The 17,102-nt window shown below is 38.7% G+C and overlaps 1 protein-coding gene and 1 pseudogene across 4 annotated transcripts in view; both read right to left on the reverse strand.

Annotated features, from left to right (window-relative positions):
- The window catches only part of BRWD1 (bromodomain and WD repeat domain containing 1), a 162,539-nt gene that overhangs the window by 66,520 nt on the left and 78,917 nt on the right, over positions 1 to 17,102 (reverse strand). For all 4 annotated transcript variants that reach the window (XM_027770963.1, XM_006146293.3, XM_027770965.1 and 1 more), the window contains 3 exons: positions 10,747 to 10,881; positions 5,049 to 5,143; positions 495 to 684 (listed from right to left, as the gene is read on the reverse strand). In XM_027770963.1, coding sequence (XP_027626764.1) covers positions 495 to 684; positions 5,049 to 5,143; positions 10,747 to 10,881 — 420 coding nt within the window. The remainder of the gene's footprint in view (positions 1 to 494; positions 685 to 5,048; positions 5,144 to 10,746; positions 10,882 to 17,102) is intronic.
- On the reverse strand, positions 12,965 to 15,344 carry LOC102469959 (epithelial cell adhesion molecule pseudogene; annotated as a pseudogene).

Here is a 17,102-nt window from a genome sequence, read left to right on the forward strand (position 1 = left end):
TGTTAAGGTGGCTGGATCCTAAATGGCTGACTATGCGATTCAAGTTCCAGACCCGACAGCTTGGAAAACATGCCAAGTGGGTGTGCATGTGTGCCCAAAATACTAAAAGGAGATTGGAGAAGATGCAGTGTGGCCATCCCCACAGAAGGTGATTTCTCTCTGTCTCTTTCTCTTTCTCTCTCTCTCTCTCAAGAGTGCAATATACCCTATAGCAAACAGTGGATACACACTTTTTTGTTTGTCTTTCAGTGTGTACACTCGCCTGTGAGAAACAAAAAGAGACAGAGAGAGGGAAAGTGAGAAATCACCCCTTGGGAGACTGCCATACCACAATCCCCTTTCCTCTATTCTCTATTCAAGATTTTGAGTATATATGCACATGCACCTGGAATGATTTTCAAGCAACCACAGTCAACCATGTGTAAGTCTGATGCCTTAACCACCATGCCCCATTGGCCCTATACATACTATTTTTAAAGATATAATTTTCTTACCTCTTTTTTAGGTTTGCTTTCTTTCTTTCTCTTCCGTCTTCTTTTTGGAGGAGATAAATTCTCAGCAGACATTTCATCCTCTGAGCTACTAAAAAATCGGGTAACACGTCGACGACTTGACGTTCGTAAAGGAGGCTGCAAATTAATGCCTGCATCTGCTGTCCAATCAGAATACCTAGATGAAGAGTCACTAGAAAAGGAGAACATTGTAAGTTGTATGGGACCAGAATCTAAGCACTAAGGCCAAGTTAATCATACAACTGTGAGGAAAGGGAGGAGAGACAGTGAATACTCTAGTAATATTTAACCTGAACAAGCTGACCTCATTATCAATGAAAATTGAAATAGCCAAAGATCATAGTAAAACAGAGAGAAAAAACATAAACCTTCATTGACACTGAAAATTAAGTATAAGCTTCATATATATATGTGTGCGTGTGTGTGTATATATATATTTTTTTTTTGGGGGGGGGGAGGTTTTTGCTATAGGGCACGTGTGCTCGTCAGAGAGAGACAGACAGAGAGACAGAAAGTGAGAAATCATCCCCGGGGGGGAGGGACGGTGGCCACGCCGCAATCCATTCTCTTCTTGAGATCTTGGGCACGTACACACAACGCCTGGCGTGAGTTTAAGCCACTGAGTCCGAGACTTGAACCACGGTTGACTACATGGGAGTCCAGCGACATAGCCATTACGCCAACTGCTAGTTCCCAGGATTTTTTTTTTTTTAACGTATACTACAGATGAGATCTAATGCAAGACAACATCTATAGCCACCTATAATTCTTTCAGAAAACAAAGGACAGAGTTATGGGAACAGAAATATAAAACCCTAAAGGCAGCCCCTGCCACTATCACCATGTTGCAGGAGGCTGAAATCTAAACCAGGAATCTTAAGTGGAACAAGCTAGCAATTAATATACTGAGAAGCCCATGGTAAACAGCCACACCAAACAGAAAACTATAAATAGTATGTTCCTAAGAAAGATTTCTCCCTCATATGAGAGACATTTAAAGAAAGGGGCTAGTTCTAGCCATACCATAGAGCAAAAGTAGAGTCCATGAGGAAACTAGATATAGAAAATAGTACCTAACCAACTGTCAGCCTCATCAAAGACAGGAAAGAATGATAATGGTTTCTACGGAGCCATTTTCTACCATACACCTCTCAATCTCTATTAAAAAAAATAAATAAATAAATAAAACACATTCTGGGGGACAGCAGGTGGCGTGGTACTTAAGGGCACTGGACTCTCACATGGCCAACCACGGTTCGAATCCTGGACTTGGTGGCCTGTGCACTCTTTCTCTCTCTCTCTCTCGCTTGCTCTCTTGTTCTGTCCTTTTCTGGTCAAATTAAAAGATAAAGGGACCAGCTATTAGCATAATTGCTATGTCACTGGACTCCCATGTAGCTGACTGAGGTTTGAGTCCCAGAATTGGTGGTTTAAAACTCACGCCAGGGAGAACAGCAGTTAGTGTAATGGCTGTGTCACTGGACTCCCATGTAGTCGACTGTGGTTTGAGTCCCTGAGCCGGTGGTTTGAAACTCACGCCAGGCGCGTGTGCGTGCGTGCCCAAGATCCCAAGAGGAGAATGGAGGAGAGGGGACTGCGGCGTGGCCATCTCCCCAGGGAGTGATTTCTCGCTTTCTGCCTCTCTGTCTCTCTCTGTCTGGCAAGCACACGCACCCTGTAGTGAAAATCTCTCCAACAACAACAAAAAAAAAAAAAAAAAAAAAAAAAAAAAAACCTCACGCCAGGCAGATGTGTGTGCGTGCCCAAGATCCTGAGAGGAGAATGGAGAAGAAGGGATTGTGTCGTGGCCATCTCTCTGGGGGGTGATTTCTCACTTTCTGTCTCTCTGGCAAGCGTACATGCCTTGCAGCAAAGATCTCTCTCTTAAAAAAAAAAAAAAACTTTAAGTGGATGTATTTTGCATAAATAAAATTCAAGAAAAATTGAATTAAAAGATAATAGAGGAGCCAGCAGGTGTTGTGGTGATTAAGGTGCTGAACTCCCACAGCACCAACCGTGGTTCAAGTCCCAGACATAGAGGCTTGAAAATTATGCCAGGCACATGCCAAAATGCCAGGAGAAGGATAGAGAAGTGACTGCAGCATTGCCATGCCCCTAGGGGGTGATTTCTCACTTTCCCTAAGTCTCTTCATCAAGAGCACACACTCTATGGTAAAAAATAAAGAAAAAAAAATAATAGACACATAAAGGGTAATGTTGGATGTCAGAACTAGATAGGGTGGGGACGGAATGAGAAATTGTTTAATAAAAGATACAGTGTTTCATTTTTGTAATATAAATGGCAATCTGGAGACTGGTTGCACAATAACATAAGTAATAACACACATGAACTGCACACTTAAAAATGGCTAAGATATTTTAATGAAGCGTATTTTAATTACAACTAAAATAATTTTTTAAAGACAATGAATACATCAACTTAAAAAAAAAATTCCAGCTCCTAATTAAAATGGAATAAAAAGACAAGAAGCAGAGTGTGTACAATGGTAGTTTAGACCAAATTAGTACCAACGACAACAGATGACTTGAGTGATATCTTTAGGAAGGGGAAATTTTCTAGACATGGTTATGGAAAACTTGTATAGAGCAATGAAGAGAGATTAATGTAAACATTTTTGGCATGAGCATTTATTGATATAAAAGTATTACTTAGGAAGATTTAAAAAAGCAGATTAATATTCTGGTCCCATGAAATTTGGGTCCAAAACTAGAAAATAAAATAACACACACAATAATGGTCTTATCACGCATCCTTTGGACACTACTAATTTTATTTTTCTAAGAGGTATTTTGCCTTAGGGGACATGCACTAGTCAGAGAGAGAGAGAGAGACAGACAGACAGACACAGTGAGAGGAAAAGTCAGAAATCACCCCTAGAGGGGATGGCCACTAGCAATCCCTTCTCCTCCATTCTTCTCCCAGGATCTTGGGCATGCATGCCCACATGCTGAGTGTAATTTTTAAAAATAATTATTTTTTATTATTATTTTGAAGTTCATCAGAGAGAGAGAAAGAGGGCAAAAGTAAGCAAGCAAGTCTCCAGGTCAGGGACTAGAACTGCCGTCAGTCATGTGAGAATCCAGCACCTCAACCACCATGCCATCTGCTGGCCCCGCCCCAGTGTAATTTTCAAATCCTCAGTTCCGAAACTCGAATAGTGGTCTGCCATATGGGATTATAATGATGTAACCACTATGCCATCTGCTGGTCCCGATACTATTCCTTTTAAATGTAACCCAAGAAACCTTCCTACACTGTTGGTGGGAGTGTAAATTGGCATAGCCACTATGGAAGACAATATGGAGTTTCCTCAAAAACCTACAAATAGAATTACCATATGACCCAGTAATCCCACTCCTTGGTATTTAACCAAAGAACAGGAAGTACTCAGTCAGAAAGACACTTGCACTTCCATGTTTATCACAGTATTATTCATAATCATGAAGACATGGAATCAGCCTAAGTGCCCAAGATCTAGTGACTTCATTGAAAAATTGTGGAATATATGCACTATGAATATTATTCAGCCTTAGGAAGAATTAAAATACTGTCATTTGTCTCTGGAATATGAAAGAACTACTGCTAAATGAACTAAGTCAGACTTCAAAAGACAAACACTATAAATCCTCACTCATTACATACTGAATGTCTGTCTACGCACAAAGGCAGAAATTGAAAGATCCAAAAACATTATAGTAGAAAGGATAATGGTAGATACCAGAGTCTGTAACCAGAGAGTGAGTTTAGGTAGGGGGGGGTGGGATGAGGAGCCCACAAAGAAAATAAACACTTAATAATAATAAATAAACACTAGACCCAAGAACGTAAAACTCTCTACTGAAGGGGCCAGCAGGTGGCATGGTGGTTAATGTACTGGATACTCCCACATGGCCAACCATGGTTCAAGTCTAGGACCTGGTAGCTTGCTTTCTCACTTTCTGTGTGTCTCTCTGGTCAAATTAAAAAATAATAATAATAATAATAATAAATGAATGAATAAATAAAATTAAGTAATTCTTTTTTAAAACTTCTCTATTGAAAATGACACATGGTAATATCCTTGATTTGACTATCATAAATAAACGAATAAATGTAACCCAAGACTATACTGATATTTAGTATGCATATTTAACATTCCTGAGTCAAATGCTTATAGATACCTAAAAATGCCCAAAATATTCCCATACAAACTGTTAATTCAGTTTTTTCTCCATAACTATTGACTCATGTTCCATGACTGCCTTGGTTCCGCCAAAGGCTAAGACTAAAATGCTTAGAAGGTCAAACAAACAATTTCAATAAACAACTTGGTGGCCTGGCCATGAGAGTGCTCAAGACATACTGTACACCTGTAGTTCCAGCTAACCAGGTTGAGGCAGCAGGATCATGAAATGTCCAATGCAGACAACAAAGTGAAAACCATGGCCTCATTTACTCAAGAGGCTATGGCAAAGTATCCTGAACACAGAAAGACCCGATCTTTTTTTAAAGGAAAAAAAAAAATATATATATACCTTGAACTTTCACTGTAACTTTCACTCTTTCTATCACTTTTCCACTCATCTTCATCAGAAGAACAAGAACCATCACTTGGATCACAGGAAGTCTCCTAATTTGTGAAAAGGGAAAAAAAAAATCTTGATCCCTGAAGTAATACATGTCAAAAAAAAAAAAAAAACTACACACATAATCATCCCAACTATAAGATTTGTATCATCTGACATTAAAAACATAGATAAAGCAAACTTATTTACTATATCCTTTTTCTTATCAAGGCATAAGGCAACACAATTGCCTTACATGTTAGACCTAACACTATCAGCAAAGACAGTGATATACTAGGTCATACTCAAAGTGAAGTTAAAAAGTCAATAAAACATTAGCCACGTAATAGGTATGCAATGTTACCTGTCATTTTACTTTTCCCGTGACACATAATGGTGAGCTTCATTTCATATATAAGGGGACTTCAAAAAGTTAATAAAAAAATGATATTAAAGTACCAGCTTATTATGTGAAAAAAATTGAAATCCGTGAATAATTTTCTCATAATATGCGATCTCTGTGAATTTTCTGAAGAACTCTCTTAATTGTCATTTGTTTATCGTCTTTGGTGAGTTGTTAGATTATTTTCTCTTTCTAAATTATGTTGCTTATTACCGGCTTTAAAAATTTTGTATATTTTGAATGCAATTCCTTAATCAAGTATGAGTTTCACAATTATTTTCTTCCACTGTGGGGCTTGTCTCTTCATTCTCTTAATGTTATCTTTCCCAGAGCATTTTTTAACTTCAATGTATTACAAATTAACAAGTTTTTCTTTCATGACTATAGTTTTAGTGTCATATCAGAATAGATGTTGCAACATCCCAAAGACACTTAGAATTTTTTTCTTTTTAAAGTTTAGTTTTTAAGAGAGTGAAACAAGAACCTTCAACAGTCTCATGCTATGGCCCATCCTTAGGCTTTCCCAGCCAACCAGAACCATGGGCCTGTGACCAGCATGTACAAACCAACCTGGAAAACAAAGATCTATCTTCTACATGGCTTCTGGCATTGTAGAGAAGTGCACTACGGCTGTACCATCACAACTGGACCAGGTGCATATGTGTGCATGCCCCAAAAACCCAAAAGAAATGAAGGAGAAAGTACTTCAGTGTGACCATCCCCAATGGGGTGTTCTCTCTCATTTTATCTCTTTCCAGCAAGTTTATGTATTTTCTAGCAAATTAAAAAGCTAAGTAAGTGCAAAAAAAAAAAGGCAAAATAAAATTAGGCCAATTCTGTAACCTAACATAGTGGTTAAGAGAGTCAGATACCAAATAGGCTGACCGAGAAGTTTGAATCCTGGCCCCAGCAGCTTAACGAATGTGCCCAAACTCCCAACAGAATGGAGGAATGGAGCAGAAAGGTTTAAGGTGTACACTAGAGCGTACTTTCTCCCTGTCCTCCTTCCCCTTTGGTGAACACACCAAAATTTGTCCTCTGGCAAATTAACAAAGAAAAAAAAATTAAAATAAAATAAAGCTACACAATGATGCCCTCTCCCCTCAACTACACTAGCAAAAACTGGAAAGCATCAGGATCAGCAGATGAGATAATGGTTACGTTGCTGGACTCCCACATGGTCGACCACAGTTCCAAATCCCATAGCCGGTGCCTTAAAACTCAAGCCAGGCTCATGTGCATTCATACCCAAAATCCTGATGGGAGAATGGAAGACAAGGGATTGCGGTATGGTCATCCCTCCCGGGGGGTAATTACTTGCTTCCTGTCTCTCTACTGAACATATACACCCTCTAGCAAAAATCTCTCTCAAAAAAACAAATAAATAAATCAGAAAGCATTTAGAAAGTGGGACCAGCAGTTAGCATAATGGCTATGTCGCTGAACTCCCATGTGGCTGACTGTGGTTTGGGTTCCGATCCCAGTGGCTTAAACTCACGCAGGGCGCGTGTGCATGCATGCCCAAGATCTCAAAAGGAGAATGGAGGAAAAGGGACTGCAGTGTGGCCATCCCCCCGGGGGGTGATTTCTAGCTTTCTATCTCACTGTCTCTTTCTCGCGAGCGCATGTGCCCTACAGCAAAAATCTCTTAAAAAAAAAAGAAAAAGAAAGTATTTTGAAAGTGTAACACACATTCTGCTGGCTAAGGGTAGAGAATCATGCACTCTTGTTCACTGCAAATTCAAGTTGTGACTTGTCTTTGAATATGAAAATTCACCAACATCTTATTCCATTCATACACACTGATTGTCTGACCTAATAATACCTAGCAATTCAAGGAACATAATGTCGAACTACACCACTAAAGGTATAAATGCATATATATAAAAATGACTCACTATACCATATTTATGAAAACATTAAAACCCACCTAAATATTTGCCTAGTATCATGAGAGTGGCTCATTACTTTATTACAATCATTCTATTAAGTACTAGGGCAACTCTTTACAAAGAAAAAAAGAAAACTCCTTATCAACTTATATGAAATGATTTTGGGACTAGCAGATGGCATAATGGTTATGTCGCTCGACTCCCATGTAGTCAACCATGGTTCAAGTCCCAGATCCAGCAGCTCAAACTCACTCTATGTGTGTGTGCATGCATGCCCAAAATCCCAAGAGGTGAATGGAGAAGGGATTGTGGTGAGGTCATCCCCCCTAGGGGGTGATTTCTCACTTTCTGTCTCTGTCTCTTCAGCAAGCGCACATGCCCTACAGCCAAACTTTGTTTAAAAAATGTTTTTAAAACACCTTACACGAAGTGATTTAAAAGATACTGTCAATGAAAAAAGCCAGGTGCAAAAGAACATCTGAAGTATGCTTATCTGTGTGTATAAATAAGTAATAAATAAATAAGTGGGCCAAAGGTGGCAATGGACTCCCACATGGTAGAATGTGGTTCAAGTCCCAAACCCGGCAACCTGAAACTCAGGCCAGGCACATCAACATGAGTACCCAAAATCCCAAGAAGAAAATAAAGAAGGGACAGCAGTGTGGCCATCCCCCCTAGGGGTGATTTCTGGCTTTCTGTCTCTCTGGCAAGCGCATATGCCCTTTAGTAAAAATCTAAGTTTAAAAAAAAAAAAGTACTAAAATAAATAAAATATACATATGTTTGATTAGATATATGAAACAAAACAAACAAAAAACAGGATGATAAATCAGAAACCAGCTTCCTAGAAAAGATGAGTGGAAATGGAATAACAAAAAGAAAGGGAGGGCTGAAATGGAAGAAAATAAACGCTAGAAAGAAATGCTACTTCTCTCAGTGTATTTAATTCTGACCTTTACAATAAAACTACGTTAACAATTCACAAAGAGAGGGCAGAAGAATGTAGAAACAAATCAACAAGAATAGTACCAATCAAATAGCTCAGCCCCAGTGACATACTCTGCTAAAACACTGCCACTTTGAGCCTGGGGACATGGAAGGAACAGGTTCAGTTCCTGGTCCAAGCAGGACAGGCTGGAGCATCAGGATCTTAACTGGGCAATATACACTGTGAAAAATCACCTCTCTAATAAATACTTAAAATATCAATCAAATTAGAAGGGAGGTAAAGAGATGGAATAAAATGAAATGGAATAAAAATGATATCCGGTTAAACAGATTACGTTTTAAATTAAAGAGTAAAGGAACAATTCAACATTAGAACAGAATATCTGAACTAAATACCACTTCATTAAACATAAAAGAACTGTAAATAAATGTAAATAACAACTAAACTCTAGATAGTTGCAATTTTACCACAGAGATTGGGTATAATTCTGAAACTACTTTCTGGTATGCTAGATTTAACAAACAAGTATACTGAAGATAACAGGAACCAGGTTTTTCTCATGAGGAGAAAGGAAGAGCAAAAGGGAAAAAGTTAGCTTGAAATGACTACCACTGACGAAAGCTTGGACAATGGAACATGAAAAGGAGTAATGATAATAACCCATTAGATCATTAAAAGACTTAAGAATCCATGAGTCAATAAAGGAAATAATTTCTTAATTAAAATATTTACAAGTATTTACACGTATGTGAGAAAGGACTTGCATCCAGTATATACATAAAAATCTCTTACAGCAGGACCAGCAGATGGCATGATAGTTATGTCGCCAGACTCCAACATGACAGACCGTAGTTTAAACCCCAGACCTGGAGGCTTAAAACTCACACCAGACTCATGTGTGTTCATGCCCAAAATCCAGAGAGGAGAATGGAAGAGAAGGGACTATAGTGTGGTCATACCCCCAGGGATTTCTCACTTTCTATCTTTTTCTGTCTCTCCAGCAAGTACAAGCACCCTACAGCAAAAATCTCTCTTAACAACAACAAAGAAACCTCTTACAATAAAAAGACAAAATAAAATTAAAAAGTGGGCAACAGATCAGAATAGACAATCCCCAAAATACACTAATTTTAAATAAAGCATATAAAACCATGTTCAACATTATTAGTCATTAGGGAAATGTAAATCAAAACCAAGGTATCACTTTCCACCCATAGGACAGCTTCGATAAAAAGGACAGACAATTAAGAAGTGTTTATGAGGACGCAGAAAAAACTGAAACTCTCATACATTACTGGCAGGAATATAAAATGTTGCAGCCATTTTAGAAAATAACACAATGGGCCAACCAGGGCTGTGGTGGATAAGGTGGCTAGATCCCACAAGGCCATCTGGGTGGTTCAAGTCCCAGACCCAGGGGCTTGAAAAAACAAGCCAGGCACAGGTACATGCATATCCAAAATCCTGAGAAGAATGGAGAAGAGACTGTAGTATGGCCATCCCCCAGGGGGTGATTTCTCACTTTTCCTCTCTCTCCAGAGCGTACATATACTTTATGGCAGAATTTTTTTAAAAAAAGAAAAATAGCCCAAATCATCAAAAAACTAAGACCACCATATGACCCAGCAAATCAACTCTAAAGTATATACCCCAGAAAACTGAAAACATAAAGCCTTTACATGGATATTAATAAGGCATGTCACTCACAATAGCCAAAAAGTGGAAGCAACATGAATGTCCACCAACTAATAAATAGATGAACAAAATGTCTTAGTTTCCCCTCGATATCCATAGTGTAAGATCAGTTCTAGGACACCTCACAAATTTTTCTGGACTGATGCCCATGCCCCTTATAGTCAGCCCTTTGTACCATGGGGGTGGGGAGAAGAGGAGAATACAATGACTGTAAATAGGTATACAAATTCTTTTAAGAGTAATGAAAATATTTTGAAATTAAAACAGTAACACTAAAACCAATGGGATATACATGTATATGGTATAAAAATATCTCAACAAAGTTGTTAAAAAATTAATGTTTTAGAAAATTCAGACCCAGCAGCAATGGTGCAGTGATAACACAATGCTTCCTTATGTGGAACCTGTATGAGAAGATCCTTGGTTCCATCCTAGATACCTGGCAGGTGTGCGCACACCCGAGATCAGGATAGCTGAAGAAGGATCGTGGCATGAAGACCCTGTTGGGGCACCTGTCTATCCCCTATTCCTCACTCACTCTCTCTCACACGGAAGAGAAAAATAAACTTTTTAAAAATTGTATTTTCACATAATTCAAGGTAAAATCAAAGTAAAGAATTAAGACCAATTCATTTAGAATTATCATAAAAATTTTTAAATTATCATATAAGTTTTAAAGCTATATCATGTAAATTTTTAAGAATTATCATATAAATTTTAAAGACTCACCTGTCTTATAGAGCTTGAAGACTCATTTCCAGAAGATATCTCATGCCGGGAAAGATTTCTTCTACTATAAGTTGGATACTTACGCCGCCTACATGTTCTCTGTTTAGACTGTGAAGCCAAAACCACTGAATTCCACTGAAACATTAAAAAAAAAAAAAAAAAAAAAGGGAAGAAAAAAATAAAAAAAAAAAAAAAAAAAAAAAGGGCAGATGAAAAGTCAAAATTTAAATATTAACAGTTTCAGGGCCAGCAGGTGGCATGCTAGTTAAGTTGCTAGACCCCCAAGTGGCCAACTGCAGTTCAAATCCCAAACCCGGCAACTTTCTTTCTCTCTTTCTCTTCCTCTCTCTCACACACACATGCCCAATAACAAATTATGAAACAATAAAATTAAGTAATTCTTAAAAAAAGGTGTGAACAGACTCAACAAAAGGACATCCTATCAAGTTCCCAAAAGGATTTAAGGAAAAAGCTTAGAAAGAATCATTAAATAGGTGATATTTGTGCAATATATTGTTAAGTTTGGTTTTTTTTTTTTTTTTTTTTTTTTTAATGTAATTTCTTTTGCTATAGGGCACAATGTGGCTCACTGGAGAGAGAGATACACAGAAAGCGAGAAATCATCCCCTCCTCCCCAGGGAGAACAGCCAAGTCACCCACAATCCTTTCTCCTCCATTTTCCTTTCAGTTAATATTTTGGGCACGCATGCACACACACGCCCAGTTTGAGTTTTAAGCCGCCAGGTCTGGGACTCGAATCAGTCAACTATGAGGCTGACTAGCTGTCATCTGCTTGGCATTTTTGCTTTCTTCTTTTTTCTTTTTTTTTTTTGGTAATTTTGCTATAGGTTACATGTGCTCACTAGAGAGCAGAAAGAAAGAGAGACACAGAAAGTGAGAAAGCATCCCCAGAGGGATGGCTACACCCATCCCTTCTCTTCCATTCTTCTCTTATAATTTTGGGTATACAGGCACATGCACCTGGCTTGTCTTTCAAGCTGCTGGGTCTAGGACTCGAATCTACAGTGGGTCATGTGAGATCCAGTAGCTATCACACCAAAGCTGGCCCTATTTTTACATTTAAGACCCTTAGAAGTTATGAGAAAAGGCACATTAAGTCAGCATTTTTCAGGCTATACTGTAAGTTAACTGATACAGCATGAGGGAGAATAAGAACACAAAAAAGGGTATCACTTTAAAAATATAAATCTTGGGGAACCAGCAGTTAGTGTAATGGCTATGTCGCTGGACTCCCACATAGTCGACCACGGTTCAAGTCCCAGACCCGGTGGCTTAAACTCACGCTGGGCATGTGTGCGTGCCCAAGATCCCGAGAGGAGAATGGAGTAGAAGGGACTGCGGCATGGCCTCCCCCCCGGGGGGTGATTTCTCACTTTCTATCTCTCTGCCTCTGTCTATCTGGCGAGCGCACGCACCCGATAGCAAAAACCTCTCCAAAAAAAAAAGAAAAAAAATCTTGGTAGTGAAAAAAAACATACTCACCTATTATAATGCAGTAACCAACATTAGGAAGACATCACTATTTTATACACAGGTACAGAGAACTATTTTTAAATGACCTTTATTTATTAACCATAATTATTTTCAGGTTTTAAACTTTTTGGATGATTTGTTGACATCAGCAATTTTCAGTTTTCTTTGAAAATTTTAAATATACATTTATCAAAATAAAATAATCTAAAATTAGCAACATAAAGTCAGCATGGTTTAATTTTTAAGAATTTTATTTAAATTTATTTATTTATACATACAGCCAGACAAACTTTACCAGATAGGGACAGAGTGAGAAAGGGAAAGTGAGAAAGCAAGTCACCAGGTACAGGACTTGAAGCACGGTCGACCATGTGGGAGTCCAGTGCCCTTAACCACCAACCCCCCTCCCAGCCCCTATTGTTTTTTTTTTTTTTTTTTTTTTCTGGGGTGGGGAGAGGTTTTTGCTATAGGGTGCATGTGCTTGCCAGAAAGACAAAGAGACAGAGAGACAGAATGCAAGAAATCACTCCCCAGGGGGATGGCCACACCACAATCCCTTCTCTTCCATTCTCCTCTCAGGATCGTGGGCATGCACGCACACGTGTCCAGTGTGAGTTTAAGCCACCAGGTCCAGGAGTCAAACTGTGGTCAACCACATGGGAATCCAGCAACATAGCCATTATGCCAACTGCTGGTCGCGGTTTAAGTTTTCAAAAAAGGTAAGTCATTCTCCCCCGAACACTAAAGTCATCTGTGAAACTGCCCAATGAAGGTAGTATTTGAAATGAAGCACAAACCAATTTTCACAAATGTCATCTATTTGATAAGCATTTCCCTATTTTAGAATTATCACTGATTGATCGTAAAATGAACTGTACTTTCCTGAATTTGACAATACTAATATTTATTAATGCCAATTTTTTTTATAGTTTAAAATGTTTTATTCCTTGGTTCACTAAAAAGTTTGTATGTATAAAACTTAAAGTAAACAGAAGGATAGCTTTCAATCACAAAATGAGACAGTAGTTACTCAAACTCTATGGTAAAAGTATATTTAATGCACTCTTCAATGTTTTGCATAAATAATTTTAACTATGCAGTCCAAGTTCTGAATTTTACATTAGATTTGCATATATAAGACATTTGTGAAGTCAAATTTTAAGAATGATAGAGCCAATTTTGAGCTGCTTGTATTTTTCAATACTGGTTCACTGTCACAAATATGTCAACTAACAGTAATCCTCAAAGAGCTTCTCTTTGTCCATGTTCCTACATTTATAATCTAATTCCATTTGCTAATTTCCCTTTTTGTAGTTAATTTTCAAACTGCAGTAGTTATACAGTAAGTTCTCCATACACCTCACTCATCTCCTTTATCTCTGCTTTCTCATACTTCTGCCATTTTCTTTTGAGAGGTTTTTTGTTTGTTTGTTTGTTTTGCTATAGGGTGTGTACGCTCGCCAGACAGAGACACATAGAGAGACAGAAAGCGAGAAATCACCCCCCAGGGGGGATGGCCACGCCACAATCCCTTCTCTTCCGTTCTCCTCTTGGGATCTTGGGCACGCACGCACACGCACCCGGCCTGAGTTTTAAGCCACCGGGTCCAGGATGCGAACCGTGGTCGACTACATGGGAGTCCAGCGACATAGCCATTACTCTAACTGCTGGTCCCACCATTTTCTTTTTTTATTCTTAGGGTTTTTTGTTTTTGTTTTTGCCTATAGGGCGCAAGTGCTCACCAAAGACAGAGAGATCCAAAGCAAGAAATCACCACCCCTGGGAGGATGGCAACACCACAATCCCTTCTCCTCCATTCTCCTTTTGGGATTTTGGGCATGCACGATGCACATGCACCTGGTTTGAGTTTTAAGTTGCCAGGTCTGAGACTCAAACTGTGGTCAACTATGTGGGAGTTCAGCCACGTAACTATTACGCCAACTAGTGGTCCCAACCATTTTCTTCTTTCTGGTAATAACTGTAACAATAACTCCAGTAATAATTGCTGTTGTCACCATTGCAATGATAGCAATGATATGAGCTTTTAGAACCTGCATTAAAAAACAGGTGCTTTTGGGACCAGCAGTTGGCATAATGGCTATGTCACTGGACTCCTATGTGGTTGACCGCAGTTCGAGTCCCAGACTCAGAAGCTTAAACTCACACTGGGCTCATGTGCATGTGTGCCCAAGATCTCAAGAGAAGAATGGAAGAGAAGGGACTGCAGCGTGGTCATCCCCCTGAGGGGGTGATTTCTTGCTTTCTGTCTCTGTCTTTATGGCAAGCACATGCAACCTATAGTAAAAACCTCTCAAAAAAAAAAAAAAAGAAAAATCAGGCACTTTCTCATCAACACAGTAAATTAAAATTTGACCAGGATACAGATCCAGTTGTTCTCATTTCACTCTCAGGTCCATTCAAAAGAATGGATCAAGGATTCACCTTTAACATCTTTTTCAAGATAAAAAAAATCACACCAACTATTTCCACATCATTCTGAGTTTTCTGAGAAAAATTCTTCACCAGATCAATAGTGATACCATTATTTTTACACAGAGTAAGCAGTGATAAATTCTGAATCAAGTTGATAGCGAGTAGTGATGACCTCCTGAAGAATAGTCTGCAAACTTTGAACATCATAAGGTTTTTCCTCTACTTTGTGTTTTAGTTCAGTGATGATCCAGTAGGTCCTCACTCACTCGGAGCAGGTTATTTCAGTGCTGTTGGTTCATCTTTGACACCAGCACTGTTCCCACACCAACACATGGTGGTACCATTGCACTGCTTAGCTTCAAGAGCCTACTCTCATCACAGTCTGGGATTGTAAAGCCCATGACTGCTCTGGAGCACTCCTCCAGGTTTCACTCTTCTCCCACTCTTCAAACCAGTCATTTTTGCCTTCATCACTAAACATTTGGTAGCCAGTTTAGAACAAATGGTATTGTTCTGGATGCCAAATGCAGTACATTGTTACCATTTTCATTCTCATGGCAGTCTGGAACCAGCTTATAGTTTTCCCAAAGCCATACTTTCTGAGCCACTGCCATGAGTAAGAGCCCAAACATGAGAGCAATGCCAAAACTTTTATTTTTTATTTATTTATTTTTTTTATTTTACTACTATTATTTTTGTTTTTACAAAATTTTTTTGCTATACAGCACATATGCTCACTGAAGAGACAGAGAGTCTACAATGAAATACACAGAAACAAGAATATATATATAATGTTAAAACCAGTATTATTATTTTTTCTTTTGGAGAGGTTTTTGCTATAGGGTGTGTGTGCTTGCCAGACAGAGACAGAGAGACAGAAAGCGAGAAATTACTCCCCAGGTGCCGGGGTCCAGCCTCGGCGTGGGTGGGTTATTTTGACGAAGGTGGCGAAGGTGAACAGAAGACAGAGGCCTTGATGCCTTTTATGCACGTCCTATGCCGGACACCCCTCAGAGATCGCTCTCTAAGGAGTGACGACTGCTAGGAATCATCGTGCGTTTTTATTGAAAACGTGTTACATGTAAGTAAAGGGAGAGGGGCTAGTGTTTTAATTAACAGCTCATAAAGTTTTTAATAATAAAGAACAAAGATTTTATTTAGGGTTGGATTAGAGGTGGGTCTAGTGTAATTTTTATTTAGGGGTGGATTAAGGGTGGGTCTAGTGCAGTTTCTTAATTGTAGGTGGGTCTTTATGGAATGCAGTTTTGGGAAAGCGGTTCTGGTAAGCAGATGCGGCGCAGGAGCCATTTTGTGATTACTGAGAATGGTGCTGAGAAAAGAAAATCTCAAGAATAGATATTAGTTCTTATGGATCTTAATAAAGAATGATATTTATATAGTTTTGTAGGGATTTAAGACTTAATTTGAGGAATCCTAATATATTTATCTATTTCACTTGGAGAGGGCAGAGGTGTCCTGGGCCAGTTTTGGCCTAATCCTATTTTACATAAAGGAAGAAAAAATTAAAGGGCCTTCCAAAGGTCAAAATTACTTTTGCCTAAAAAAAACTTCAGCCCACCCTCTATTGTGACCATAGAAATAAAGCATTATAATTAATAGTAAGTAATTAAAGCAAAAAAAAGCTGTCAATTGGGGGACTTCCTAAAAAAATTTATCATATACTCAAAATGTATAAAAAAGCTATACAATTCTTTCATAATAATAAATTAGAGAGTCAAAGGGGGGTCGCTTCCCAGTGAGGCTGCCTCAATTCTCTAAAACAAATAACAGGCAGCCTTGCTGACATGCTAATTGACCCAAGCTTTATTCCAAAGTCGGGGAGTTCACAACAGTGGCCTTGCCAACGTGTTAATCCAACCAAAAGCAGAGCTCAAAAGTCGAGGGGCTCAGACAAATCCTGAGGCCTCACCGGGTCAGACTCCTCCACCCAGGGAGGATGGCCATGCTGCAATCCCTTCTCCTCCATTCTCCTCTCGGGATCTTGGGCACACAAGCACATGTTCCCAGCTTGAGTTTTAAGCCACCTGGTCTGGGATGCGAACCATGGTCAACTACATGGGAGTCCAGCGACATAGCCATTATGCTAACTGCTAGTCCTTAACCAGTATTATTCTTTACATTCAAAATATAAACTAACCTAATTGCCCTCTGAGAATATAGTAAATATATACTGATATAATAAATATACTGTATGACAATGAAAACAAATGTACTACAACTACTCTTCACAATATAAACTCAGAAGATTAAATGATTAAAGCCAGACATAAAAGATTACATATTGTATGATTCCACTTACATCAGTGTTTCCCAATCTTTTTTCATTGTCATCAAACTACAAGAAACTATCTAGGCTTTTCCTAAATGACCTCCATAAAATTTTAATTCCAAAGAGATAGTATAAATGT

Source organism: Tupaia chinensis, unplaced genomic scaffold, assembly GCF_000334495.1.
Source record: "Tupaia chinensis unplaced genomic scaffold, TupChi_1.0 Scaffold000175_1, whole genome shotgun sequence".
In the NCBI taxonomy this organism is placed as follows: Eukaryota; Metazoa; Chordata; class Mammalia; order Scandentia; family Tupaiidae; genus Tupaia; species Tupaia belangeri.